Raw genomic sequence first — 27,807 nt, 5'->3', positions numbered from 1 at the left:
TTACAACCAAGTATGGGCCTGTCTCCTCATATTTAAACTTTCTAAAAGAAACATTTTTCATGTTCTGTGAGATTTGCAACACAGCCACTGCCTTAGGTCACAATAGGCTGCACAAAAAAAAGTCAAAAGATGTAATACATACATGATTATCCTACTTTGTATCAGAGTGATAATTAAACACTGCAGATCCACCGAAAGCACTCTTCTGCACTACAACTTTTAGAGTGCTGCAGAAAGTTGAGTAGGGGGATGCAGAGTGGATTCCTAAAGCACTATGTCATAGTGCCAATGACAATAAGCAACAAGGGACAGGGAGGCCAGAAATGCCGCGGCAGGTTAAGATGCTGTTACATCTTTCTCAGGCTAGCCTGATTATGGTTTACACATGAGTGCAAAAACTTCCCGCTGCAGAGAGCAAATGAATGTGGGTCTCGTGTGAACTTCGCCTATTGCTGGACAAGGAAGTAATGGATGGAGTGAGACCACCCACAACATGACACAGAGGAGCAGCGAGTTCTGCCTTTAAACCCCGAGTGATAATGCAGCACGAAGCACTGAACAGAATTGGGTAGCAAAACAGTCATTTAAAGACAAAACCAGACAGGCTCAGAGGGTGGAAAAGAGTGAGTACAAATAGAGGAGGTTATTCATTTAGTAACATGGAATACATATGCACACTAAAAGCTTTCTTTTGAGCCAGACTCATCCCATGGGCTGAAGTGTTGCAGACAGAAAGACTAAATTCTACGGCCCAGGCTTGAGGGATGTTGCTACGGCCTTGTTCTCAGAATGACGCAAGAGAATGAATTAACAGGGTGTGTAGGGGAAGCCCCCTGCTACTTAGGTCCTAATTCTGGACACAAATCTAAACTTCCCAAACCTCTCCAGTTGCCTCCTCCTTGAGATTGAGGAAGTTTTATTCACTGTTATAAAACTCAAGTTGGGCTGAGGATCTTTCATGTGGCATTAAAAGGCAACATACTGGATCTGAGCAAATCAAGCTGCCAAATATTTTGCATTATTTTTTCCCCATGAGAGCATTTTCCTTTCTCACTGCCTCTCTGCAAAAAACAATTGAAGTGAAGCTGCTCTGTTACTGCTTCTTGCAGGTCAGCAAGAGGAGAGGGCGCCCCCATACGACTAATGGATGAATGCATTGTATTGTAATGTATTTTCAAGTCTTAAAATCCTAATGTGTGCCAACTTGTACTAAACCATGTCTATGCATCAGTGTCACCAAAACTAATGGGAAAGTAATGTTATTCTTAAGTCATAAGTCTTATAAAAACAGTGCATTAATCTCTGATCCTCTGACTCATCGCAGCATATCTTGAAATATGTGAGAACAAGACAGTGTACAGAAGTCCAAACATCAAGGCAACCACAAAAATAGAAAATTGCTAAACAGTAAATATTATCTGTACAAAACATAATCACACTTCACAGACTGAGTATTATAAACTAAATTGTTGCAAAATTTGTTGCACAAAGACGACAAAGACTGGAATGCCACGGAGTAGAACAAAGGGCCGCCTTTATGTGCCAGCTCCTTGTATATAAAATGTGTGCATGCTGCCTGTCAGTGTCAGGTCGTCCCTACAGATCTGTATTCTACCCATCTCCTGCTCTTTGTCTCAGGTTAGTCCACGGATGACTGGAGGCCTCAGCTGACTGCCTCCAACAATTACCAGTGTGTGGGAAGGCCTAGCAACAGAGGGTCAAGACCTTGTCAATCAAAACAGGGACAGACTTGTGGATGGATCCCACAGTGGTTTTATGTGGGGTAAGATTTGACACACACTGAATATGTTTTGATATCCAGATGTCGAGTTATGACTTTTGAGACCTATGAATGCTTCATAGATTAGTATAGGAACGCTGCCAGTCTGTAAGTGTAACCAGTTCATCAGGTATAATGGCCCTGTCATAAATGCCAAACTTATTATGATCTTTTTGTTTTGACAGTGTATCACAGAAATGTTGATTCACTTCCATGGTGATCTTTGAGATCATAGTTAATGGTGATGTGGAACTTAACTGTTTTACAAAGAGAAGTGACTGTCAAATTGTGCTCACTGCATGAGGGTAAATCCTCACAAGATCAATCTTTTAGGGTACCATACATTACACAGCTAATGTTAGCTCTAAAAAGCAACTAGTATCTTCAAACGAAGGGAACATTATAGGGTCCTTATGGCGAGGCCCAGCAGGGTGAATCCCCCAAAGAAGTTTATGAGCTCCTGATTGAGTCTGTTTTTTGGGCTGGAAGCCAGATCAACTAGACTAGCCTTAGACCAACTCCTTTTTATCACATTAGGCCAGCAGACAAGACTCAACTGGAAAGTGGACAATAATGATAAACACTGGTCTCCCTCTTACACAATAACAGCATGTGATTAGCTGAGATTCTCAGAAATTGGGGGATTTTGGCAGGAATGCAAACTAATGCAATCACACTAATGAAAAGAAACTATTAATTTGGCCAACAAAATTGCCGGTTTGCTGAAGGTGCAGCTAAAATGTCTTTTCTAAAAAACATTTGTGCCGAGTGTGTCAGACAAAGACAAAAAAAACCAAGAGAATCTAATTTTACATAAAGGTTCTGACTAAAATCACATCATGTGGTCTGAATTGGTCAACTCCCAACACAAAGAGTGATAAGTGGATCTCTAAGCTGAACTCTGCCATGAACTATGACCTCTATGCATCACCCTTAAGGCTTTAAGGGTGATGCATAGTTATGGGCACACTTTAGTCAGATCTCTGCTGGCAGCCTAATATGTTGTACAACCAGTAATACCACAAGACCCATGTCTTTCTTGGACACTGCAACCTGAACGTACCTAAAGCGCGACAGCAAACATCGCAAAATAAGAATACTTGAAGCAAATACTAGCCTTTTATTAAGCGGACATAATCATTTGTCAAATTCACAAGCTATCCTCTTTTGTGTATTTTGGTTTGACACATATAAGGCAATGCGCTGAACTGTTGCTGTTGTTTGAATTAAAGGTTTGAAGAGCCAAGTTCCAGAGGAAGTTACTCTTTTCATCGATACTAAAGTGGGCCAGCACCGCTTTGTTCTCTGTCTTCCACAGGCTTTTTGGAGATATGAACAGAGGCTGAAGGCTGAATGAGAGGCGGCAAGGAGCGCTACTTAATACCAAATCCTTTATTGTGCCATCTTTTGTGTGCTGTCACACAGTGAATGAATAGGTCTGAGTCTTCCTGCAGGCTAAGCTCATCTTCTCTATCCTAATTCCCCCAATAAACATGACCTGCAGGAAAAAAAGGGGTCAACTGAGACAAAAACATCAGGAACATTTGAGACAGAAGTATCCCACAATCCACAACACATCTTAAAAAGAAAATTCCTTCATATATACTTCATAAGGCCTGTCTGTAAATAAACTAATTCTGACTCAAACTCACTGGTGACTCCTTACCCCTTTCTGGCTTTCATAGTCCTGGTCTTTATCATTCTCAGCTCCCAAAACACTCTCTACCTTCCCTTATCTTTCTCCCAGACCCAGCTCTCCATCCTCCCGCCTGTGCTGCTCCAAGTTGGGCACAGGGCCCAAACTCTATGAGCAGATGCACCCGCCTCCCCACCTCGCTGCCCTTTGCCACTGCTATCGCACCGTATAAGAACCAGACCTTCTCGGACTGCACTTAGCTCAGAGGCTAACATTAACCAGCCGCAGATGTTTACATTGGGAGAGAAGGGGCAGCAGATGCGGTCTCACTCAATAAAACTTCTCCCTTTCCCCCTTTGTCTCACTCTTTTTCTGACTTTCTCTCTCTCTCTCTTTCTTCCTTTTTCTTTTTGCAAGTCTGCAAAAAAAACCCAGGGGAGCTCTTTAGATGTGTGGGTGTGACAACCTTGCTTTATTTGTCTCATTCCCAGCTCTCTCGGTGCAGTGAGTCACCTGGGTTTCCCCTTTAAAAAAAAAAAAAAAAAGACAACTCTCTTTTCCAATTTTTCAAACTGCCAGATACTGAGCAGTGAAGCTTGAGACTTGATTATTGCTGAGGTGAATGTTATTTACAGATAGTGTTCGGAAGTGTTTTGTGAGCAAAGCTCCCTTCATTCAGACAAATGTTAGCACACCTGAGTCCTCTTTATTTGATGATAAAAAAAAAAAGAGACACAACCCACAAGAGGAATTTCAGCAGCAAGAACAGACAGGAATATCTCCAGGTAACACTCAGCAAACAAAACTCAGGCAGTCACATCCTTGAGAAATTGGTAGATAGACTGAAATAGCAGGCTGAGAAATGTTTGGCCTCATTAGGAAATGTGAATTCTGAACAGCAACATAGGGTGGTGACAAGATGAAAGGGGGCTTTCTTTTATCCTTGTCCCCTTCTTCTGTGAAAGATTACCCAAGTTGGGAAGTGTCAAAATGTTTCTAATCAAACTGCAATGATTTTGTATACAGACATTATGTGTGGTCTGATATGAGCTCATCTACAAACTGACAACACTAAGCAGCACATACACCTCTGACAATAAACTGCTCTGTGATACCTCAAACGTTTTAAAAAACGCTTTGGTTTCTTTCTCAACAAACTACAGTAAATGGTGAGAAGGCAGCAGTGCATGTTGCTAATAGAAGGCAGATTGCTGGATTCTGCAGCATTAATGTCCTGGCAGACAACAAGTGCTTCAGTGGGTCAGTGATTTAGCCTGCAGCCCCATTTTAGGGGGTTTGAGAAGTGGCAGGTCACTATATAGCCTAAGCCTATTTAAGAAGCAGCATACCAGCACCTCCTGCAGTTCCACAGACCTAGGGAGGAAGCTGCTTTGAAAACATCTTAGCAGAGAGGATCGTAAAACACACTGACGAAAAGCCTACAAACTATGAATCCAACAACATAGCTCATAGCTTCTTTAATAATCCTTGCTCCTTATACAAGCCAGCAAGAAGAGTCTGCTAGGTGGAAAAAACGTCGCTGTGCAGAATATTGTGAGACATTAATTTGTTAATTAAAAAAACCTTGGGAGTGGTGTTTGTTTTGCAAAAGAGGAGTCAGCGGGTAGCGCCTTGAATGCTATTGTTTGTACTGATCTGTTCTAACATACTTGTTTGTGGTTAGTTGGTTAAGCAGGGTAGAGGCTGTGTGCATTTTCTCAGGCAGAGTAACACAACAGTATCATTATATGCCCAGTGGGGAGGAACCTTCCGTGAACCTCCAGGGTTTTACTCTCCCACAACCAACTGAGGAGGTGGTGGTGGGGTAGCCGGTACGTAGGCATGCATATGAAACAAATAAAGGGAGTGAACGCAATATCTGCTCAACTAGGCAGACATGGCATTATGGAGGATGTGAGAGATCAGCGCAAATGTCAGCAGCCCTCGTCCAAAACTCCCAATAAATGAAACATCAACAAAAGAGAGATGAGCAGCTTTTCCTGCACTTAACAAAAACATCTGATGTGCATTATACCTAACAAAGCATCAGTCTGAGGATGAACAGCTTGGCTTTTTAATAGATTCAGTTTCCTCTGCTCTGTATCAGTGTCCATTAACAAAGGGCTTCCAAGAATTTAGTCAGTTGAGATTTGCAAAAGGTGACCAGAATTGAATAACAACAAAATTCATGAGCCTGGGTCTTAGTGAGACAGCTGAAAAATGTATCTGCACTTCCCTCTAGTGGCCAAAGAATTTTCTACTGAGAAAGTCAACACAATAAACATGGGCCACAGCTTTTACATATGTGTAGAGCATATTGCAACATATTATAGACACTTGCTGGAAGGAGGGTCTGTAGCAGTTCTACTGTTTGGCAGTAACACAAACATAGTTATTATGGAAATGGGCAATAAAAGCTGACAGGCTTTAATTAAATGCAGATTCATGCTATTCGTTAGCCAGTTGTGAGATTTTATGTGGGTAAACATTTTGTTTTAGTAGTTATGAGGCTTTGTGGTCCCCAAAGCTCATTAGCTTAGAAACAAGATGCTTTCCAACATACAACATTTGTACATGTTCACAAGATACTGATGAATATCACCATCACGTGTTCAGATAGTAATCTTTTACTACTTCTCCCCAGTTTGGCAAGAACTCTTAAAAATGTTTGTGCCAAAATTGCAATAAATTGGTTTAAACTATAATTTTGCACTATGTTTTACAAGGTTCCCATTTAACATTGGAACCCCATGAAATTGAGATTGCTTTTGATGAAGAGATTGGAAAGATAATTCAAAAATGTCAAATTCTAAGTAATACAGAACTTAACAGAACTAATTAAAAACATTTACACAAAATACAAATCTTAGGTTATTAAAATAAATAAAAATTTAAATTTAATTAATCTAATTGGCTAATTAAAAAAACAGCACACAGTGTTATATGTTTCTGTAAATGTATTTGCTTTTATACACAGTTTTCCCCTGTGTATGTTCATTCTCATTCTAATTCAACTCAGTTAATCAAAAAGGTGATGCTATAGTATTGCATATACATACTGCCACTTGATATAACACAATACTAATACAAAGTATATTCATTTATTACACTACACAGTAAGGTGTGTATACAATATATTCTGTTTTCACTTAACTTAATGACAAATTTGAGAGGAGCCATTGCAGTGAACACAGCAGTCTGTCAGTTTCACCTGAAACAAATATAAAGTCAGACATTAGTAGTTAATACTACACTTTGCAACAATCACACATTACTGTAGGCACGTACAGTACAATACTGGCAGGCTTAGTCTCACACATTATTAAAAAAATAAATACAACATGTGCTGATTTATCATAGATGCTCAGTCTGTATGTAGAAGCTCCATCACCATGGAGCCAGCTCCTTTGTTTACACCCGGTACCAGCTGATCGTACTGAGGTTTAAATTGAATTTAACTTTGTCCGGGACATTAAACATCCATAAAGAAAAGAAGAAAGCAGGGGGCTGCAGGGAAGACAGAAAGCGTCCAGGATTTAATAAATAACGGAGAAGAGCGATGAGCAGAGAAAAGGTTAGAAGTTTTAAGCTGCATCCTCCCTTTCTGACTATGGCCAAACTGATGTGCTATACAGAGACATGACAGTATTCCCCTGACTCCAGTGTTAATATAGAAGGTATTATTTATTTAGGAGAGCGATAAGAGGAGAGAATACTGCAACATATAGTTAAACTACCAGTTTGATTGTAATGAGAATTACATTTATTGATCCCCTTAGGGAAATGCAGTTCATTAGTCCTATTTGTATGTTTGTTAATAGGTACACAGTGTTCTCTGTCTTACTACAACTTTTTCCTCTTACTACTATTACTCTTACTTAACATTTATATTTAAAATGTAAAAATATTCAAATACTTTCTGCTACAGCCTCATACTGTAATAGGAGTCATTAAGGTTAACATTAGCTAACGCTAACATTAACACCACTAGCTAGCTAAGCTAGTTGTTGGGGCATCGAGTTACGTCAGGTTAACGTTGTCAATTCAATTTGTCCAAACAGTTCCGTCTCTAAAGAGGCTTGATTACCGCTCAGAAACAGTCGGCTCTTAAGTTAGCAAATGACACGTTAACGACGCCACAAAAGCGCGAAACAATAATGTTTTCGATGCAACATTGTACAAGTAAATTATGTTTAACAACAGATTTCATACCGCCAACAGTTTGAATGTTTTCACCAGAGGATGGGGCCGCGGGAGATTACGTCACTTTCATGCTCCACAGTTTGTAGTCCTACAACAGAAAATCGGAAATTTCTGTAGTTGGATGTTGGCAGAAAAATCTGCACTCAATAAAGTTTCAAAACGACTGCTCATCTGTGTTGTCAAGTTGATTTTACATCGATTTTTCCAAATTTAAGGTGGATTATTACTGTTTTGACAGCAACAATTTCGAAGACTAGCAGGAGAATGCGACTCTTGGTCAAATAGGCCCCCATTAGGACCCAGCCGCTCTGACCGTTACTATGGAAACGGGATGATCATTGAAAAAGCCTCTATTAATCATGAATCTTTACGTTGTCAGACTTTATCTAAATATGATTTTCTATCACATAATGTATACGATAACATTAAATCTAACATAATTTTATTTGTTTTGGGAAAGTTTTAGAAAGTGTATTTGTAAATATCTACACATCAGTTTAATATTGGTCAGGCAATGCTAAAAGGCTCCATATTCTAGTCGAAGGAAGCTAATATGCTTAACAAGGAAGCAGCAAAGGTAGTGTGTAGTGTTTTTCAGTTTGTAACATAGTTGTGTCTAGCGTGATGCCAAATGACTTCAGTAATGTTAGGTTGTCAACAATGGTCATAAACTAAATCTGCTCCAGCCAGACACCTCTCGCTTTGCCAGAAATTGTTAAACTTAAGTGATGTCTCGGCTGGTGAGGAAATCTCCATCTGTATGCACGGATCTACCACTGGACAACCCCGATGTCTGCGCCAAGCTTCGTTTGCTCAAAGAGCTTCTGGGATCGTGTTTCGGTCCGACGGGTAGATTAAAACAAATTCATAACAACATTGGAGGACACGTGGTAACCACGTCCACATCCTCAGTCCTCCTTTCAACCATTTCCTCCTCACAGCCTTTTATAAATATGATCAAAACCTCCATCCTCAACCACGTTTGTCGTTTCAGTGACGGTGGCTTGTTTGCTGCGATTCTGTGTTTGGCTCTCATTGAGCAAACTAAGCGGTCTGCTCTCGGAGCGAGCGTTGCTGTCAAGGTGAACAAGCGCTTGCTGGGTCTGTGCATCACTTATCTGCAACGAGAAGACTGTGGCTGTAAAGTGAACCTCGACTTCTGCAGCACCCAGAACCTGATCATATTAGCTCGAAGCATAATCTCCAGCAAACCAGCGTGTGTGCTGACAGACCCGGAGACACTTCACATCAGCAAGCTGGCTGTACAAGCTTTTTTGCTGGCTATCCCCTGTGGCAACCCAGGTATAGTCACTCTTGGCAGAACAGTGATTGTCTCTGTTGAGGGTCATTCTGTGCTACACTCTGCAGTGTTTCCAGGTTTACTGGTCGACACTACTGATGTCTCGTGCATCAGCAAGACAGATAAACTGCATTCGACTCCATTGAGCATCGTGTTGTTCAGTGCATCTCTTGCTGGGGACCTTCCTGACCTAGGAAATGGGACAATTGAGGTGCACCCAGGTGCAGACACAGATTCACAGATTCTGGATGAACTGCTGGAGCTTGGCAAACAGGTGGTGAAAGATGAGGTGAAGCTCTTTGTATGCCAGAAGGTCATACACCCACTCCTGCACCAGTACCTGAGGAATCATGGTGTCATTGTCATTGAGAGACTGGGAATCACTCTGATGGAGCCAATGGTTCAGCTGACAGGTACGTCCATAGGTGTGAGCCTGTTGGCCAAATTCATATTGTATAGACAAGAACCAGTGAATCCCACAAACCTTATATTTAAATACTGTAAAGTTTATTAGGGTCATCTTAAATGTAGTCTACTGTCCAGGCTGAATATACCTTGCATTTTTATTAATCTCTTTTTAATTATATTACTCTTTCACACCTGTTTACTAACTAATAGGTGCTCAGCCTGTGGCCACATTACATACTGCAATCCCAGCAAAGGCCTATGGGAAGGTGGGTGATCTCAGTATTATGCAGTTTGGATCTAAGACGATGTTGCATTTAATCCCTGCTGGGGAGTCGGCGATCTGCACGATGGTCCTCTGCCACAGGAATGAGACGATGTTAAATGAGCTGAAGGTGAGAGCCAGCAGGATTGACATCCATCAGCTGTTACCAGGTATTTTAAACCACATACACATTTACATGGGAGGCAAATGTGACAGATGAGTGAATGTGTTACAGGTGGTGTGCCAGAAGACGGAACACGTGTTAAGGCTCACTCTTAGGGAACCGTCCGCCTTACTTGGAGGTGGCTGTACTGAGACCCACTTAGCTGCTTACATCAGACATAAGGTGAGCATCAATATTTAGTCATTAACCAGTCCCGTTTGATAATGACTTTTTTTATTTTCTTTTTAGAGAGAACTCATTGATTTCATATTTTCATCTTAGAGCATGAATGAAGTAACACATGCAGCATCGGTACTGGGGTGCTCACAGACAGACTTCCTTCTTGGCATGGAGGGATTCTGCCGCTCTCTGGAGTCTGTGGCCACAACGCTGCAGCACGGTGGTGAGAGTTCTTTAATCGATCTGACTCATGCACATCATTGGACTCTGGCTGCAGATGTCATGAAAGAACCTATAGAGGACAGCTTGGGCGTCTGTGGCTGTGGAGTAGTGCAAAGTAGCCCAGGCAAGAAGTGGACTCACCTAAACACTCAACATGCAGACATCTCACCTGCACCCTTGTCTAGAGACACTACTCTCCAGCCATGTGTGCTGGACTCCTTCCCGGTTAAACTCAATGCACTGCAAGTTGCTGTAGAGACTGCTAATCTTGCATTAGATGTGAGATATATAATTCAAGATGTAAATTAGCAATGAATATGTATGGGTTTTTTTTCTAGTGTGGAAGTGAATGTGTTTGTGAAAATAAAAAAAACATAACTTTACGATTTTACAGTGGTAAAAACATATTTTCTAGTTCACCTGCTACTTGAACTACTGCTGCTTTAAACACGTTTTACATCACATCACAATTTAAACAGACCTTTTAATTGTCTAAGAGAGAATGCACATCAAATGAATCAAAAGTTTATAGTTTGTTAGAATGAATCAAATCTTCACTATTAGTAGTAGTAGTGGTAGTATAAACATGCACTTTTCTAGATGTTGCAAATTGTTTTCCTCATTGTCCAAGTTCTTCCATCAGGTGTTTTTGTAGGTTTCTTCCTCGGAGGTTCATCTCAACATTTAATTTGCTTCAGTGATTTTGTACAATACTGGCTACTGACAATACTGTGCCTGACATGTCATCTTAAAAATGCAACAATAGGGCAGATTCCTGCGCTTGTCCTCTGCTGCTCGTTCAATTAATGCTTTTACGAGTGCATTTTCTTTTAGAAGATGAAAGGAATCAAAGCCTTTCTCAGCTTTGGATAGTCTTTGAATTTCTCCTGGTAAAACCTGTAAGAGAAAAGCAGAATATAATAACTACCACTCAGAAATGCCACGTGACAAGTGCCACGTGTGTCAAGACTGCTTAGCTTTTCATGAACGTCTCAGACACCTGTGGTGGTAGTACGCTCTTGGTCCAATGAAACACAAACTGAACACGGCGAAGGCCAGCGCTGGAAGGGACCAGGTAGCCAGAGCATAGCCAAACCACTCCACAATCTCTCCTAAGTAGTTGGCACCAGATACATATTTAAACAGACCTCCTGCAGGAGATTAAGAGGATCACGTGAATGAGCACAGAGTGAAGAGGTTACTCAAGTGTGATTCAATTGTTTCCTACCTGTAGGTATCATGTAAATCGCTTCCCCTGGTTTCCTCAGGTTGCGTAGGATGTAGTCACTGTGTATATTGACGACCATACCAACATAAAACAGCAGTAAACCTAGAAGAAAGTCTAACTTGTATATCAAAGCCGTCAGCTCTTTCATATTCAAACACACGAATACAGATATAGTTCCTACCAGCTCTGTACCGATAGTCAGCTGACCACTCATCATCAAAGTGGGCACAGTGCAGCAGGTAGTGTCCCTGCAGGAAACCATTTAGAGAGCAGGTGAAACCTCCTGCCATCATCACACACAATGGGAAAGGTGTTCCTCTGGTCAGCAAGGAATAGATAAATGTCCTGTGGTTGGTGAAGAAACAGTCGATACAGCAGGTGGGAAAAGGATAATGGTGCTGTTTATCTCTGCTGGTGCAGTACGTGCACGGGAAACGGTTTTCAAACAGGTGGGTTGGTGGGTGTTTAAAAAGGATTTAGCATTTAAGTGCAGCCATCAAAAGGTGCCATTAAGCCCCAGTGTTCATGGGAGGTTAGCAATGCATTCCTAACAGTATTTTCGAGTTCAGATTATAACAGCAGGTGTCTCCATCTGAAAATGTGTTTGGCTTTTTTTCTGTAAAAAAATACAAAATGACAGGCTGCAGCTATTACTGTACAAGAAAAATAGGATTTTTTCCTACAATAAGTATTCAGTCTGTTCTTTTCTTTCAAGGTTGATGAATTTTGTATTAAATATTTAGCATGAAACAAGCATGAATATATATATTATATTTATGGAGCATATTCAATAACCTGTAGACAAACAGGCAAAGTAAATGTGAGATACACAGCAATGATCTGTTCTGTTTCGGCTTTTACCTGTGAAAATAGTGTATGCAAAAGGTTCCAAGTAGCAGGTTCTTCCCCATACTGAAGGGTTTGTCCGAGGTGAGCATTAAAAATAGGGGGATCAAGAAGGCTGGCATCTCCTGGAGGAACCAGGCCAATTTGGCTGGAATCGTCTTGCCCGGACGACAGACTCCCATGTGGCGCCCATAGGAGGCTTGTGTTTTCTTGTGGTGGACCAAGTGCCAGAATCCCATTAGGATGATCCCACAGCTGAGAAAGTTAACCAAGTCCTCGTAGCAGTGCATCTTGCAGGTCTCCACTTCAGGGTTGTAAGTGTTGCAATGATTGTTCCTCTACCAATCTCAAGCATCTGATTAGAGTTACAATGATGTGAGCAGTGTCCCTGACTCCTCCCAATGCAAAGAGAGGCTGCTAGAACTCGAGTGCTCTCCGGTTTTCTCAGTGTGGGTACAAATGGCGACAGAGGTGACATGAGCAAGCGCTGGTGTTAAATTGCAAGATCTCCCAAAGCTGCAGTAAAAGTGAACAGAATTACATGGAATAAAGTCACCATGAAGTCAGCTGCTCCAAATATTTTGGTCTGAAGTCAACTGAAATCCCTTGCTGAGAACTTCATCTGCTTGCCCATCCTGTTTACAGTCACACACAGCAACATCTGCACCAATCTGAATGATGTGGCTGTGTTCAGTGTTTACTGAAGGCATGAGTAAACTGGCAAAGTGGAGGGTGACCTAGTAACGTTAAATGAAGCTTCCTTAATGCTGCCCTTTACCAAAAAGGGGGTAGAAGGCACCTAGACTCACAGTAACGCCCCCTAGTAACTGAGTGAAAACATCACTCAGCAACTAAATATCTACAGTAATCTGATAATTATCACAGGGAGATTCAGCATGTTGTCAAACCTGATTACCCACAATATGATAAACTGAACAAGTCGTAAGTAATCAAATGCACAGCTTAAGCTCACACTATAAATCCTCTCGCCTCCAACTGGTGCAGCTACTCTGGAAACTTTTGGAAGGCAGCCGCATTAGTGATATTACTGTATAGCCTCAGGAATTTTCCCAGCGTCATTAATCAAGTGTCACTTTGGGTCCGCATATTTTAATAATTAAGTCAATTATCCTGCTTGTAATTTGTTGTCAGTGGCCAGAATAAAAAAAAAAAAACCAAGTGATGTATGGTTGGAAGTGCTGGGAATAAAGTTGTAGTGGTATTTTTGCAACAACGGCACAAACAAAAGCTTTTAAAATGACCAAATTGTTAAATTAACACCTGTCTGAAACAGTTCCAACAAAAAGCTTTGTTCAGTATTTATTGCATCACTGTTGCATTAGACATTTAGCTGTAACTACTGCTGGCAACGAAGTATAAAAGTATTGCATATATAATGGTGTCTGGACAGTTAGTTACTGAGATGAAGTTAAACTGTGTGTTCACTTTACTCCATTCCTCCAAACACCTGGCTCCCTCTGCTGGTGACACTTCTAAATGTCACCACTGGAAATCCACATCATTTACTCGAACTAGGTTGTCTACAGGTATAAACAGAGAATTCACAGAAATGCTATCCTTTTTTGTTTTTGTTTTTTTTAGAAGAACTCATTTAACATTTGTGCTCTAAACTAATATTTAACTTTCAAAGTTTAAAAATATGTCAAGTAAAAAAAAAAAAAAAAAAGTCAAAAGATCCCTTACCTTAACAAAAAATAGCCCAATCTGGTAGAGGTGGAGCTAATAATCCTTAATATTACATCATCATTTATGTTTCTGTATTACAGATACTGATTTTTTTCATGGGCATCTGCAAGTAACTAGTAACTAACGCTGTCACATAAATGTAGTTGACTGTAAAGTAAAATGCTAATACCCAAAACCGAACTCGGTGTAGTACTTGGGTAAATGTGCTTATTTACACACCGGCCCTGTGTATAGTATACAGTATGTGGCACTTCACTGTGAATATGTTTCCCAGTTGGCAAGTAGTGTTGAAAATTTCAAAACGTACAACCAAACAAACAATCCACACTGCAGTTGTTGCATTGTGCAAGTTTTCACTGATCCATACGAGTGTCAATATTTGGTGTGACTGCAAATACTTGAAGAACAAGACACCAGAGCAGACATGCTTTTCAGTATATTTTACTTGTTTTGTAACATGAATCCTCGGCTTTATCTGAGGAGCCTTTTGGGATGCTTTGTCAGTGGAACCTGAGATCAAAAAAACTCCATTTAGGGAGTAGTTAAGTAGTATATTTTAGGTTTGTGACGTGTAAGTTCCCATTCTCTAAGCAAGAACAAAAATATTAATAATACAAAAACCATTTCTAAAAGGTAAACAAAGATCCATAAACATAAAATGAACAGTGTTGAGGTTCAGCCTTTGTCTCTCTGGACAGGAATGAGGTGAGGTGGAGAAAACAGAACACCACTTCCTGCTGGAGAAAGGAGATAACAGTTGGTGCCATTTTAGACCAACACATGAGAGGGACAGGTCACACACCCCTGGAGTGCTGGGTGAGCTGGAGACTTGTTGGGCATTAGGCAAGTGGGAGTACATGTGGGGGGGGACCTTAAGGTATACATTCTAAAATAAGACTAAAAGTGAGAATACGCTTTATATGTATATGTGCAACAGTGATAAAAGGCACAATAGCACAGTGTGTCATGCTTTACTAGTTTCCCTTAAATTAAAGTCAGAGGTCAAGTGAGTCTGGGGATTCGTCTTTCAGTCTGTGCCCACATGGTGGTTCAACAGGATATTTTAGCTTAAGAGGGGGGGTGGAGGGGGGGGGGATGATGTTAGAGGATTGTGTTGAATGGGAATTCTTGACTTTAGCAGCAAAAGTCAGTCAGTGTGATGTTCGAACCTCAAACAACGGGACGGCAGACACTGTGCGCTGCCTGTATCATATCACTGAAAACCTACGTTGCCGCTATGAATCATCACATTTTGCAATTTGTTAATATGTAAAAAAAATTATGCGAGGAGAAGTATTTCGGGCAGCAGGACTACGATTCCAATATCTGTTCAAATCCAAAACACAGCAGGGAACATCTGTCACTGGGTAAGCATTATGATTTAGTCCTGTTCTTGAAGCTCAGCCCAATCTATCACTTGCTTGAACAAACTCTGCCTAATTGATGCTCCTACTGCCTCAGGAATAATTTGGAAGCGATTTCTCAAACACTGAGAAGCAACAAAACTGGAAAACAAAACTCAATACTTAAACTTAAGTATTAAATCTTTCCAATATCGTTTGGCATTCTCAAACTGCAACATATGAAGCTGTAAATCACCGGCTAGTGAACAAGTCTAGACACAGTTCCTAACAAAAAAAAAAAAAAAAAAAAAAAAAAAAGCTTTGCTACAAAACTCAGTGAATGACCAGAATCATTCTTGCTCAACCCTCCTATACTGACAACTGAATACCTACAGATATTCAAGGTGGTGCTGCAAACAAAGACTAGAAGTGTCGGTGTTAAAGTCATTTACACAACATCCAGCTTCAATTACTTTTCTGTAGCATGCACAACTGGCCTGGCAGAAAATATCTACAATGCTGCAATCTGGGAGCAGTGTTACACACACCATTTAACAGGTAAACCATGTTGTTGGCTTAAGAACTTAACAGACAACACTGCTGTTATTTAAATCCACACACTACATGAGTAAATACAATCGTGTCTAATAAAACTAAGGGAAAAGATAACAAGTAAGTAAAAAATATCAATAAAGATCGTATTTAATAAACTAGTATAAGAGAAATCCTGTTTTTGGTTTTGTACAGGGGGTTAGTGAACTTTGTTGGGTGCAGCCCTTGTTAGCAAATACAAGTGATGGCTAGCAATGGTAGTAATTCCCTATGACACCGTTTTTACAATTTAAAGTCGTACATAGCTTAAAGCAGTCAGTCAAAACACTCATTTCATTTTAATCTGGCAACATTTCAATTGTCTTCATGAGGATCTGCAGTTTTATTTTCATTCCTTTTCTGAGGCAAATTACATGAGCACAGATCGTCAAGTCTCCAAATGTAAAGATTGTATTTTCACAACTCAAATCCATCGTAGAACAAAAAGAGACTGAGAGGACAACTACAGTCCTTGCAAAACCCGAAATAAGATTCCTTTCCCCCTGATGGTAACTCCAAGCCAAATTAACACACGCTCTTCCTGTCTCTTCAAACTATTTGTTCTTACGTGTTCTTAAAACTACACTTCAAGCAAAATGTTTCAACCAAAAGCTCTGACACACTTCAAACTGAGAGGAGGATGGACAAAGGTGGAAGAGATCTGAGGGAGAGACAGAGAAAGAAGACTGTATTGGCTTTGACTGTCTAGGTCCTTCCTGCACATATTGGGTGGAACTGGAGGTGGGGTGAGAGAGAGAGAGAGAGAGGGTATCTGGGTCAGGTTATGGCGATAGATAATAAGGGCAGGACAGCAGCACTGCAGTGGCCCCTGCGAAGGTCGACCTCAATGAACGACGAGTGCCCCAGCAGCGTAGCTCACAGAGCTGTCCTGCCAGTTCCTGCACTCACTTGACTGGGCGTAGTTCAGAAAGGTGAAGTTCATTTCTAAACCAGACTTCCTCAGCTCAGCCACAGCCTGCAAAACAGTAACATCCACTTAGTGACCGATTGACACATGTGGCTCACCAAGAGCTTTAAACATGCAAGCAATAACGGAAGCGTCTCATTTTTGTTTGCTTAAAGCCCTCTCCCAAAAAGTGATTGTCCAATCATAGCTTAGCAACTACAGCAACAGTGATATAATAATACGTTTGGAGTGGGGTCTTAATCCTTTACAAAACCAAAACCAGCAGGCAGAGGGAATGGATTAAATAGTATGTTTGTAGGACTGTCCAGCTCTACAATACTACTACTACAACGTTAGATGCTCATACACCTGGTGATGTGTTTCTTCTGTGGTACTTACATTTAGCAGCACTCCAATAGGGTGACGCCCACAAATGGTGTTGCGGTACTTTTTCAAGTAGTTGGTGAAAGACATGGGATCCAGCTGCTCTATAATGCTCATCCCCTTTACAAGGAGAATAAAAATGTTAAGCAAGTAATGTATGTATGTATGTATGTATAATAATGATATGTATGATGATCACAAACTTCACTTTGCAAGTTTTATTCCATGTGTGATTTCACATGTACATTTTAGTAGTTACCATTTTATCAAGATGTTCAATAGACCTGTAGATCTCCCCTTGAGATTCATCGTAGTATGTGTAGCGGAAACGCTGACCTTTAAAGGAAAAATGGGTCAATTAGTACAAAACTAGGCAGAGTCACGTCACATTTCTGACATTTAGGGCTGAAATCCTCCGAGATCACAAAGTTCTACTTTTAATGACAGGATGATCTCAGAGAATGTGTTACTTTCATCATGTTCAACTGCCAGCACCTACCCCAGTGGCAGAAGTCAGATGAGATAATGAAGAGGTTGGAAGGGTCTGCCAGATACTTGCTGAGCAGCTTCCCATATTCCTGTTCCTTAGATTCACTCAGCGCACCCACGAGCACAGGAACGATGCTAAACTCGTCTTTGTGGCTGCAACGTCAGATTAAATTCGTATTCAATTAACAACATGGGTACAATAACTGCACCTTGCTATCAAAACTGTGTCCACTGTGCACAGTTTGAAATTAAAGTCTGCATTAATACATAATATAAAAATAGTGGAAAGTGATCCTCCAGCCTAATGCGCAATAAGCTGACACCAGTGGGTTGGACCTTAATAAAATAAACACAGCATGTACATTATTAATGTTTTCTTGTCGCTCAACACCACAGTATGCACTGATGTGATTCTGGTTTATGTACATAGAGAATAAAAAGGAACCAAAACTTAAAGCTACTGCTCTTGTTTTCTGAATAGTAATCAACAGTTCTCTCAGCCTGTGAGACCATTCCCATTGAAAATGCAGTGTTAATTCTTTAGTTCAGTCAATGCTGCTCCTATGTGCATTACCTCTCCATGGCTTTAGCAGTATAAGGCAAGTGCATTTCAATGCTGTGCTCATCCTCGTCTGTCTGCAGAGTCATTCGCTCAAACAACCCAGTTTTCCAGAGGTCAGCATAAACTGTAAAACAGAGGGGAATTTCACTTTAATTTGTGCATGCCATCATGACCGTGCGTCCTGATTAGTCATAATTTTTATTACGTATTTCGATCAAGTGCCTTGAGGAGCAAATTCTCATCATCAAGAAAGCTTTTACGGTAAGAAATCACTGAACTGTCTGGTAACTGCAGGATGATTAAAAGTGTATCACTCTCGTTAGGGGTTGAGATGTCCATGTTAGATCTCTGTTCAGGCCAGAACCTCCACAATACACAAAGGGTCAAACATAGCTCCCATGCATGTTTAGCACAACTGGGGTTTATGCATGCATGCATTCTTTACTTTCCTGCACTCAACAAACCTTAACTGCAGTTGCTATATAATTAACCCGTTAGCTTGTGTTCATATTTGAGTTTTAGCCACAAACACACATACACACACAAAAAGTAGAAATCACAATGTCATGAGTGAAAACGGTGAATACCCTTCTGGTCGATTCTCAGGTCATACAGAGGTGTTCTATAGATGTCTGCAGGTGACAGGGCACAGCGGGAGAGGGGCACATGGTGTGAAGGACCCAGGATGAACACCCTACGACTGAAGGACAACAGGACATTATCGCACTCACGCTGTTCACAAAAAGCGCGCCACTAGCAGTGTATACCACTACCTAAACTATCATCTGTTGTAGGGGGTAATGTAAGATAAGAAACACTCATATAAAGCATTATATATAAGGAAGAGATACAGAAAACTGAACGACGTACGTAATAGAGGGATCAACCTGCTTGTAGGCATGTGCTGCACAAGCACCACAGTAGGTATATCCAGCATGCCTGCAAACAAAAACATGTCAAATTAGAATGAGACGGCATGGCAGATACTACTTTTTTTGACATGTTCAGATGTCTTTCTTCTACTTGTCAGTGTGTGCTTACGGTGCTATGATGGCTCTAGCAGGTCTGATTGTGGACTGTGCTTGGGACAGCCAGCCCTCTAGTTGTGCATTCAGCTGGGATCCTGAATAGGTAGAATAAAATTAATAAACCACGAGATTGTTGGATTTAAGAGAACCCACCAAACCATGCTGCATGCTTTTTGCTGTAAGGCTAAACATTAAATAAGAGGTCAAGCAAGTATTATGTTATGTCATGTGAGAAATAGAGAAAAACCATCTCTGATGTCACTTCAACAATTCTTTCTAATTATTTGGCTGCTGGATCCTTTAACTGAGACATTTTCACTTTTAATCTAGACATGAACATAGGTGTTCAGTAAAGGTTTAAACGTGTTTACTGCATTTAACTACACTGGAAGACAGTGTTTGTATTACTGTCCAAACTACTAGTTCCCCCCTTTACCAGTGTACAACACTGCTAACGTTATGTCAATATCAACCAAACGTAGCCAAGTGATTCATTTAATTAGGTCTGCAGGAAAAACAATAAGGGGTAAGCTCATTATTAATTGAGTTGAATTTAGCACATACATCGTACCTGTGTGGATTAACGCTAGCTCAGATGTATCTGACAGACATGATGTTTATATGCAAGACATGTAGGCAGCATATGTTTTATGCCTGTGGTCTGAGCCGGTTATTACAATCAGTGTAATAAATGGAGCTTAAAGAGAATAAACAGACAAGCTTGCAGGATTTCATTTGATAAAACAAGTGACTAGCTAAATGGGGAAGGGGTGCAACATGAAGCTTCAGTTTTCTGCCCTGCCCTACCCAGTCCTTTGTTTCATGGTGTGGTATTTGGAGCGTTGTTTATGCGACACGGGGTGATAGACCAACAAGACACCTACAGTACAACAATCTTAACTATTTACGTAAAAATACTTGCTGGCAGGCTGTTTCGGCAAATGTCTGATCTAGTCGGATGGCAGGTAGGCCGGGGAAGTTCAGCAATATTAGCCGAGTTAGCCGCTGCTGACTTGATACCTGTGATCGCTTGTCAAGAAACGCTAAGCAGCAGATGTCTTGTTTTGAAAAAAACATTCAATCGACCATTAGAGAGGGGAAGTGCTGAATAAGCTCAAACCAACCATGGACTAAACGGGACAACGGAGATGAGGCAGTCACTGGCTGCTAACTATTAGCTAACGTTAGTTTTCATCAGATGAATTACCGTTACAACTAACGTCAGCTGTTTATGTCTGCTGTGTCAGTACATCAATTCAACAGTTTTGACCTCAAGATTTTGTCGGCTGCACAAATTAAAACACAATAAAACTTATCAAACACACTGTAGTGGGAAAAAAAAAAAACAGCGAGCTAGCACACAGTGTGCTAACGCGGACGGTGCTCTGGTGACAGTTACCCGAAGCAGAGTACCAGCTCCCGGCGTGACTTGCTTCTCTGCACACCACTCGGTTCGACATCTTGCTTCCCAAGCCGCCTATCTTGGTTTTCTTAACTCTTGTCAGGCGAAAAAAAACAGCAGAAGCCGGTGTTTTGAAGAAACAACGCCTGCTAACGTTAGCTAACTTGCTTGTAAAGACAAAGGGTAGCTGGACTGGAAAGACAGCTGGGCTAGCGGGCTAGCAAGCTCTGGGCGCCGTCAGCTGGCCGTTGTGTTGTTACCGGTTAATAAGTTAGCCGGACAGAATAGCTAAAGTCCCTTTGTCACAGTTTTGGAAAGACGCGGAATACAAAATATTTTCCAATATCGAGCTACAATGAGAGCAATAACAAAATTAAGAGCTGTCACAGTCGGGAACTGCGGATTACTGGCTGTCTGTCAACCCAGGTAACCCCAGGTCTCTGAAATGTTATCGCAGTGACGTCAAAGCCCTCTGATTGGCTGCTTGATTAGCCAGCATTGCGTGATTGGTCCAAAAGTTTAGGGGGCGTAGCCGTTACGAAGGTGTTGTTTGATTGTGCAATTGCTCTGCCCCGTCAGGTGAGCGGGTACAGATTAATTAATTTATTCACAAATTTCAATGAAAGAAAACGAAAGGCTTGTATTAAATAAATATAAATACAAAGCCTAGTATTTAAATAAAAAACAATACAAAGCCTTGTATTTAAATAAATGTAAAAAAGTAGGTCTATGTAGACATTTGGGGACAATACAGAGCTACAAGATACATAAAAAGGAAAATGCTGTTGTTGTAATTTGGGTCAGGATATGATTCAAGGATTTATTTATTTTTTAATTGTGTGGTAGGTTATGGTTAGAGAAGGGTGTCACCTGTATAACCCAGCAGATTTATGACAGGTCAAAAAGCCATTTAACACAAATACCCAGCTTCCATGTCCAACCATCTTGTAACTGTTTATTGATCAGTGTAAATATGTTTGTTTTAAATAATTAAGGAATTCGTATTGTGTCCTATGTAGTTTTTTATTAATTCCAATGTGCCACAGACCAAGCATTACAAAGTTGTTATGGTCAGAGTAATACCTTTTTGCGTGAAAATCTTATTTGAGCATTACGTTTTTTAGTAAAACGTTTTTATACTGCATATACCTGCATTGTATTTAAATTCAGGTTAAGCTACACTGGCTCGTTAGAGAACTTCATCTAATAATAAGTAATAAACTAATAATAACACTTCCTGTTAGGAAGCTTCGTGCCTTCAAAATAAAGGCATTCAGTTCCACATAAAAATACTCGTTGGGTCACGCATTTCATTACCACGCTAACATTTATCCCCCCAGTAAACTTGCAATGGTGGCTTTTAAAGCAAAATATATACTATATAATTCTATGTAGTTCACTGGACAACAGAGATGAGAGTCATACATTTTATACACAGTCAAACATACTTTGCACATTTGAAGTGTAAACATAATTTTACATGGGTCACACTGGCGTTTATTCTGAAAAACTAACCGGAAGTTGCGTCTTTGTTTTTGTCACAGGCACATGACGGGAAGGCGGGGACTGCTCGGGGCTGCTAGCAAGCGGATACACTGGAGTGGAAGCTAACGTTAGCTGTGAATATGTTTGGGTATCGATGAGATACAGATATTTTTGTGACTTATGTAAAAAAAAAAAGATATGATATAAACCTCACACTGCGGATGGAGCCGATTCTAAATGCGATTTAAAAGCTACATTTCGCCGTATCCTCTTTGAACTGTGACCAACTCTGAGTTACAACTGAGGACAGTAACGTAAACGTGAGAGTAATGTCGGCCAAAATAAACGCAAGTAAAAGCAAAGACAGCGGTGAAGTTATTAAAAACTACCACAAGCAGGCGTTTGAGTATATATCGAAGGCTTTAAGGATCGACGAAGACGACACAGGTTTGTTTATTGTGTGACAGAGATATTATGTGTTGTGTTGTGTTGTGTGACAGCTTGTAACAAACAGCCTCTGTGACGGCAGGAGAAAAGGAGGAGGCTGTGCAGTGGTACAAGAGAGGCATCGCTGAACTTGAGAGAGGGATTGCTGTAGAGATCACAGGAAAAGGTCATGTCAAACACACATCCACATGTCCCCGGGGTGCTGCATGGGCATACTTTAGCCTAACACTCCCATGTTTTGCTTGCAGGAGATCAACATGAGCGAGCCAGGAGGCTTCAGGGTAAAATGGTCAACAACCTCACCATGGCAAGAGAAAGGCTTGCCCTGTTAGGTGAGTGACATCTGAGTCGTCACACGTAGAATCCGTGCACTCCATTTATCAAAGTAGTATTGGTATAAAAGTTGAACATGGGATGCTAAGAGATCAATACTGTTGTTCACAGAGACAACACTGGCATCTAAAAGGAGGACTGATCCCCAGAAGTCCTCAAATCATGATCCACCACAGTCAAAGCCTGCTCCTAAAAGCCAATCTGCAGGGCGCAGTGTGGCCACAAACATCAGGCCATCCACTACTGTCAGACCCACACCTAGATCCACAGATCCAAAGGTTTGTTTTTACCTGTGTGTATTTGTCCATTCTAATGTATTAAATTACACCTGATTTGGTGTCTAATGCTTGGTGGATGCTTGTGTTCCTGCTAAGGTGACCCCTCGGGTTGGAAAAGCCCAAAACGGAAAACCTTCAGCTGGGAAACAGCCGCCAAAGCGGGATATGAAAAACTTTAAGAACGTGGACAGCAAACTGGCCAGCTTGATTCTGAATGAAATTGTTGACAGGTACTTGGAGGCATCCTGTTGTGCCTGTTGTAGCAACACGGCTGTCATTTACATGCAAACGTGAAAGTGTGCTGCATTAAAATTAGCTTGCTCTGTGGCTCTGTCTGCTCGCAGTGGAGCCTCTGTATCGTTTGAAGACGTCGCAGGACAGAATCTGGCAAAGCAAGCACTCCAAGAGATTGTGATTCTTCCTGCCTTAAGACCAGAGGTAGCTATATACGAATATTTTTTTCTGTGCTTACAATATTTACAGTTTTGCCTATTTACATGTACCTTAATCCATGTTCTCATTTTGTCATGTAGCTCTTCACAGGCCTAAGAGCTCCAGCACGTGGTTTGCTTTTATTTGGCCCTCCTGGAAATGGGAAAACCATGTTGGTAAGTTAAGTGGCCATTCTGACACAACAGACTGGTTCATTCACATCAGACTAAAGCTGGTGATATTGTCCTGATATTATCACTTGAATCACAGTTTTACTTCCTCTTACAAGGCCAAAGCGGTCGCAGCTGAGTCAAATGCCACTTTCTTCAACATCAGCGCTGCCAGTTTGACCTCTAAATATGTAAGTGCTCATTAGTTTTTCTGGAGTAGATATCAACGCTGCTCTGTCATTTAGTTTTGTTTCACCTTTCCTGTCATCTCCATCACAGGTAGGAGAAGGCGAGAAGCTTGTAAGAGCACTTTTTGCAGTTGCCAGAGAATTACAACCTTCTGTTATCTTTATCGGTTTGTACTACTCTTAGTATTTATCAAATAGATTTGCGTAGAGCACCAGCTTTTATTCACCACATTTCAACTAAACCAATAATTGTCTTTTTTATTTAACACTCAGATGAAGTGGACAGCTTGCTTTGTGAAAGGAGGGAGGGGGAACATGATGCCTCTCGTCGTTTAAAAACAGAATTCCTCGTTGAGTTTGATGGGGTAAGAGCCTGTGAAACGTTGTAATTACATCTTCACAACTTGCCTGGGAATCATCATGTTTTAAGTTTAATTCAGTGATAATTTCCTTTTAAATCCACTGTGGTGGCGTACGGAGTCAAAATGATGAAAACTGTACAAATGCGTACGTAACTAACTGTTGGCTGAACCACTGTTGACCACATTATCTGTTGTTTTTTTGCTATGTCTCATTGGATATACAGATAACTGCCACTGAACGTCCGTGATAATAATTTGCCTTTATAACCTTGATTATTCCTCGTCATTTCTTGGTTTCAGGTACAGTCAGGAGGGGATGACAGGGTACTTGTAATGGGAGCAACCAACAGACCTCAGGAGCTTGATGAAGCAGTACTGAGGTATGTTATAAAGTCTTACATGCACAATAATAATAACACAGTTGTTATTCTTTTTTTTGGTTATGTATCAAAGTTGCCAACGTGTTCTCCTGTTCATCTTTTAGACGTTTTGCAAAGAGGGTTTATGTGACACTGCCAGATAGAGAGGTATTTAATGTAGAACACTTGTTACACTTCATACACTCCCTGAGTGTTATAGTTAGCTGTGAAATGCTAATGAATTTTCTTCGGTTTTAGTTGCTATATTAAGTAACTCCTGTTCTTATAGACGCGATTGACACTGCTGAAGAATCTTCTTGGAAAGCATGGGAACCCACTGAGCACAAATGAGCTCACCTATCTTTCAAAGTAAGTTTCATATTTAGATACAGCACAGGCGCTGCAGTAATGTTTTCATGTTAACTTGTACTTATTCTTTGTCATTTAACCTGACAGAATGACTGAGGGATACTCAGGAAGCGATCTAACATCATTAGCCAAAGATGCTGCACTTGGCCCAATCAGAGGTATGTTCCTCAAGCATATTATCGATCATATACAGTGGCATTCATTTGTCATAAAATGTGATCTGACCCTCACCTAAGTCAAGAATATTAACAAATATAATGTCCCTAAAGTAATAACACAAAATAATTCTGATCTTTCATGTATTAAAAATCTCACAGTGTGAGTGGATCCAGCTAATCAAGAATTGTTGATTTACATAAAGCTGTAAAGGGTTACAAGGTGATGTCAAAGACTTTAGAAATTCACCAGTCTACAGATAGACAAACAATCTACAAATAGAGACACTTTGGGACTATGGATACTCTACCAAGAAGTGAGCAGCCAGGCAAAATGACCCCAAGATCACAACAAACACTCATTAATGAGGTAAAGAAACAACCTCAAGTGACAGCCAAAGATTTGAAGGCATCATTGAAACTGGCTAACATCTGGCTAACAACATAGAACCAGCAGGACACCACGAAGGAAGCTGCTGCTTGGTAAAAAGAATATTTCTGCACACGTGACATTTGCCAAAGAGCAGATTGACACTCCACAGCAATATTGGCAAAAATGTTTTGTGGACTGATGAAACTATATCAAACTATTTGGAATGAACTAGTGCTAAAAAGTTACTACTTATCATATAATTAAAACGTGTGGTGGAGGAAACATCATGATTTGGGCCTGCTTTGTTGCATCAGGGCCTGGCCAGCACATTTAGGCACATTACATTTGTTAATACTCTTGACTTACATGAAGATCAGTTCATATTTATGACTTAATGAATGCAGAAAACCACAAAATTTCAAAAGGTTCACATACTTTGTGTTGCTACTGTATCTTTATAATAAAAAATAAATAATAAATAATAGGATTTGATCTGCTTGATGTTAATATGAAATCTCTCTCTACAGAGCTGGGGCCAGACCAAGTGCGCAGTATGGCTGTTAATGAGGTGAGATACTTGTAAAGCACTCGCAGCACTACAGAAGTTTATTTTATACCCATTTACCATCACATGAAAGTATTTATGTGTACAGTTGTACTATTGGTTGCATTCACAGATGCGGAACATCAAGATGAAAGACTTTGAGGATTCCCTGAAGCGCATTAAGCCCAGCGTTAGCCCGGCCACTCTTAACATATATACCAAATGGAACAAAGATTTTGGTGACACGACAGCTTTTTGAATTTAGAGTTTCATGTTCAGTTGTAAAAAAAAAAAAGAAAACCTGAACTGAAAATAAAATACCAGCTGATTCATCTGTTGTTCACCACAGGTACAAGACATCATTAACATTAATGAACATAACCTGTTGGTAAAACCTTATAGGTATATTGTATAAATATTATGACATTTGGATGCATTATGGGTAAATTTCCTGTTTTATGGAAATACTTTGCTAATAAGATTCTTATTAGTTTCTTTCTTGTGTTGTTACACTCCAAAAAAAAAAAAAAACACTGTCTTGCTACTTGAAATTTGCTTTATTTATTCTGAAGAATGTCCTGCTAAATTACGAGTGCAGCAGGTTTCTCTAAATGCTGATATAGTCTCATTTAGGTGATTTTACACATTCATTAGATCCATGATGTACTGATGTTGATGGTATTGATCACAAAGTGCTCTCTGTACACTTGAACGATTAACAGAAAAGATATACATTGAATGCTATGTTATTGTATTATAGGAGTTTTTTCCATTTGCACTTAGAGATTGTAGATACAGATATTGTCTATGAAAATAGGAAGAATCATTGTGCTGACCAACACTTTTCCCCCCAGAAGAGTCATACCCTGTAGTTGGAAAGGATTTCACTGCGTAAGACTGTAACGACTTCCCAGTTTCCTCATGCATCAATAAAAAACTTAATAGAATTTGTTTTTCTTTCTTCTCCTTTTTGATCCCCAAAAAGAAACAAAAATCTAGGTTGATACACTTCCACACAAAGAGATTACGTTTTTCAGTGTAACTTAATAGATGCTTAATTGCTATTCCCTAAAAAAGGTGAAGGTTTTAATGTATCTGTTATAACGGTCAAGAAAGTACATTCCCATATATTTTCCAATGAGAAAATTTTAATAAAAAAGAAATCCAAAATACATCCATGGAAGTTCTGATTTGTTTTCCCATCTGACTTGAGGAATCTTAAGCCTTCACAAAGCTTAACTCTTGTAGGTAGATGGTGCTACAGTTCTGTTTTGCTCTACTCCATTACATTTTCTTTCCTCTTCGCATCTTTTATGTTTTCGCCTGCAACCACAGATGTGTGGAATGCTGTAAGTCGCTATTAACAAAAATAAAGGCCATGTTCTGCCATGTTAATTGTCAGGTTGAATGACAGATGACATTCAAGTTGGCGGTCTCAGGTGTGTCATGATATTTACGCCTGTAGCTGCTCACAAGGTCACGATTTTGATGAGTGATGTTACGTTATGGCACTCTGTGGATGAGACCCCATAACCAGCCACCCTCTAATAACAAGGCTGGGGACTGAGCACGGAGAGGGTCACCAGCTGTCAGACTACAGCTGGTATGGCTGAAATGTTTGTGGTCAGTAATGGATCTTTAATCCTGTGCACTAAAATATTCACTTCAGTC

At 40.4% G+C, this 27,807-nt stretch overlaps 5 protein-coding genes across 8 annotated transcripts in view; 2 read left to right on the top strand and 3 right to left on the bottom strand.

The window, feature by feature from the left end:
- The window catches only part of slx4ip (SLX4 interacting protein), a 28,820-nt gene extending 20,958 nt beyond the window's left edge, over positions 1-7,862 (bottom strand). For both annotated transcript variants that reach the window (XM_026354327.1, XM_026354326.1), the window contains exons 1-2: positions 7,629-7,862; positions 6,570-6,627 (exon numbers count right to left, since the gene is read on the bottom strand). In XM_026354327.1, coding sequence (XP_026210112.1) covers positions 6,570-6,596 — 27 coding nt within the window. In that variant the 5' untranslated portion in view covers positions 6,597-6,627; positions 7,629-7,862. The remainder of the gene's footprint in view (positions 1-6,569; positions 6,628-7,628) is intronic.
- A 316-nt stretch (positions 7,863-8,178) lies between these two features.
- Positions 8,179-10,498, top strand: mkks (McKusick-Kaufman syndrome). Of its 2 annotated transcripts, XM_026353957.1 has the most exons (5): positions 8,179-8,468; positions 8,614-9,332; positions 9,538-9,719; positions 9,825-9,935; positions 10,035-10,498. In XM_026353957.1, exons 1-5 carry the CDS (start codon positions 8,380-8,382, stop codon positions 10,461-10,463), a joined length of 1,530 nt encoding a protein of 509 aa, XP_026209742.1. In that variant the 5' UTR covers positions 8,179-8,379; the 3' UTR covers positions 10,464-10,498. The 2 variants fall into 2 exon arrangements, with proteins under 2 accessions (XP_026209742.1, XP_026209741.1); XM_026353956.1 differs by having other exon boundaries at positions 8,179-9,332.
- Positions 10,499-10,748: 250 nt separating this feature from the next.
- srd5a2b (steroid-5-alpha-reductase, alpha polypeptide 2b) lies at positions 10,749-12,789 on the bottom strand. The gene is made up of 5 exons (XM_026355975.1): positions 12,244-12,789; positions 11,564-11,727; positions 11,383-11,484; positions 11,155-11,305; positions 10,749-11,051 (listed from the first exon to the last, which is right to left on the bottom strand). The coding sequence occupies exons 1-5, from the start codon at positions 12,516-12,518 to the stop codon at positions 10,985-10,987; spliced, it is 759 nt and encodes a 252-aa protein (XP_026211760.1). The 5' UTR covers positions 12,519-12,789; the 3' UTR covers positions 10,749-10,984.
- A 1,571-nt stretch (positions 12,790-14,360) lies between these two features.
- memo1 (mediator of cell motility 1) lies at positions 14,361-21,069 on the bottom strand. Of its 2 annotated transcripts, XM_026356444.1 has the most exons (10): positions 20,639-21,069; positions 19,253-19,334; positions 19,082-19,150; positions 18,799-18,911; positions 18,224-18,335; positions 17,660-17,802; positions 17,420-17,496; positions 17,176-17,280; positions 16,779-16,845; positions 14,361-14,672 (listed from the first exon to the last, which is right to left on the bottom strand). In XM_026356444.1, exons 1-10 carry the CDS (start codon positions 20,697-20,699, stop codon positions 14,611-14,613), a joined length of 891 nt encoding a protein of 296 aa, XP_026212229.1. In that variant the 5' UTR covers positions 20,700-21,069; the 3' UTR covers positions 14,361-14,610. The 2 variants fall into 2 exon arrangements, with proteins under 2 accessions (XP_026212229.1, XP_026212228.1); XM_026356443.1 differs by having other exon boundaries at positions 14,361-16,845.
- A 1,131-nt stretch (positions 21,070-22,200) lies between these two features.
- On the top strand, positions 22,201-27,083 carry spast (spastin). Its single transcript, XM_026356858.1, has 16 exons — positions 22,201-22,573; positions 22,656-22,739; positions 22,822-22,905; positions 23,018-23,184; positions 23,281-23,414; positions 23,529-23,622; positions 23,718-23,792; positions 23,906-23,977; positions 24,066-24,141; positions 24,248-24,339; positions 24,637-24,716; positions 24,821-24,863; positions 24,985-25,064; positions 25,152-25,222; positions 26,120-26,160; positions 26,270-27,083. The coding sequence occupies exons 1-16, from the start codon at positions 22,456-22,458 to the stop codon at positions 26,393-26,395; spliced, it is 1,437 nt and encodes a 478-aa protein (XP_026212643.1). The 5' UTR covers positions 22,201-22,455; the 3' UTR covers positions 26,396-27,083.
- The last annotated feature ends 724 nt before the right edge of the window (positions 27,084-27,807 follow it).

This window comes from Anabas testudineus, chromosome 15 (genome assembly GCF_900324465.2).
Source record: "Anabas testudineus chromosome 15, fAnaTes1.2, whole genome shotgun sequence".
Taxonomy (NCBI): domain Eukaryota; kingdom Metazoa; phylum Chordata; class Actinopteri; order Anabantiformes; family Anabantidae; genus Anabas; species Anabas testudineus.
This window is presented reverse-complemented; position numbering and strand designations above follow the sequence as displayed.

Bases quoted from the DNA above. Each gene is read 5' to 3' on its own strand.
- mkks (XM_026353956.1), top strand. From the start codon at position 8,348: ATGTCTCGGCTGGTGAGGAAATCTCCATCTGTATGCACGGATCTACCA. The intron at 9,720-9,824 runs GTGAGAGCCAGC...AATGTGTTACAG, and splicing joins CGATGTTAAATGAGCTGAAG to GTGGTGTGCCAGAAGACGGA. The intron at 9,936-10,034 runs GTGAGCATCAAT...TTTTCATCTTAG, and splicing joins CTGCTTACATCAGACATAAG to AGCATGAATGAAGTAACACA.
- srd5a2b (XM_026355975.1), bottom strand. From the start codon at position 12,518: ATGCACTGCTACGAGGACTTGGTTAACTTTCTCAGCTGTGGGATCATC. The intron at 11,485-11,563 runs GTAGGAACTATA...ACTTTCTTCTAG, and splicing joins TGACTATCGGTACAGAGCTG to GTTTACTGCTGTTTTATGTT. The intron at 11,306-11,382 runs GTAGGAAACAAT...AATCTCCTGCAG, and splicing joins GATTTACATGATACCTACAG to GAGGTCTGTTTAAATATGTA.
- memo1 (XM_026356443.1), bottom strand. From the start codon at position 20,699: ATGTCGAACCGAGTGGTGTGCAGAGAAGCAAGTCACGCCGGGAGCTGG. The intron at 19,151-19,252 runs GTAAGCACACAC...TTTTGTTTGCAG, and splicing joins GCTAGAGCCATCATAGCACC to GCATGCTGGATATACCTACT. The intron at 18,912-19,081 runs GTACGTCGTTCA...GTTGTCCTTCAG, and splicing joins CAGGTTGATCCCTCTATTAC to TCGTAGGGTGTTCATCCTGG.
- spast (XM_026356858.1), top strand. From the start codon at position 22,456: ATGTCGGCCAAAATAAACGCAAGTAAAAGCAAAGACAGCGGTGAAGTT. The intron at 22,740-22,821 runs GTCATGTCAAAC...TTTTGCTTGCAG, and splicing joins TGTAGAGATCACAGGAAAAG to GAGATCAACATGAGCGAGCC. The intron at 26,161-26,269 runs GTGAGATACTTG...TTGCATTCACAG, and splicing joins GCAGTATGGCTGTTAATGAG to ATGCGGAACATCAAGATGAA.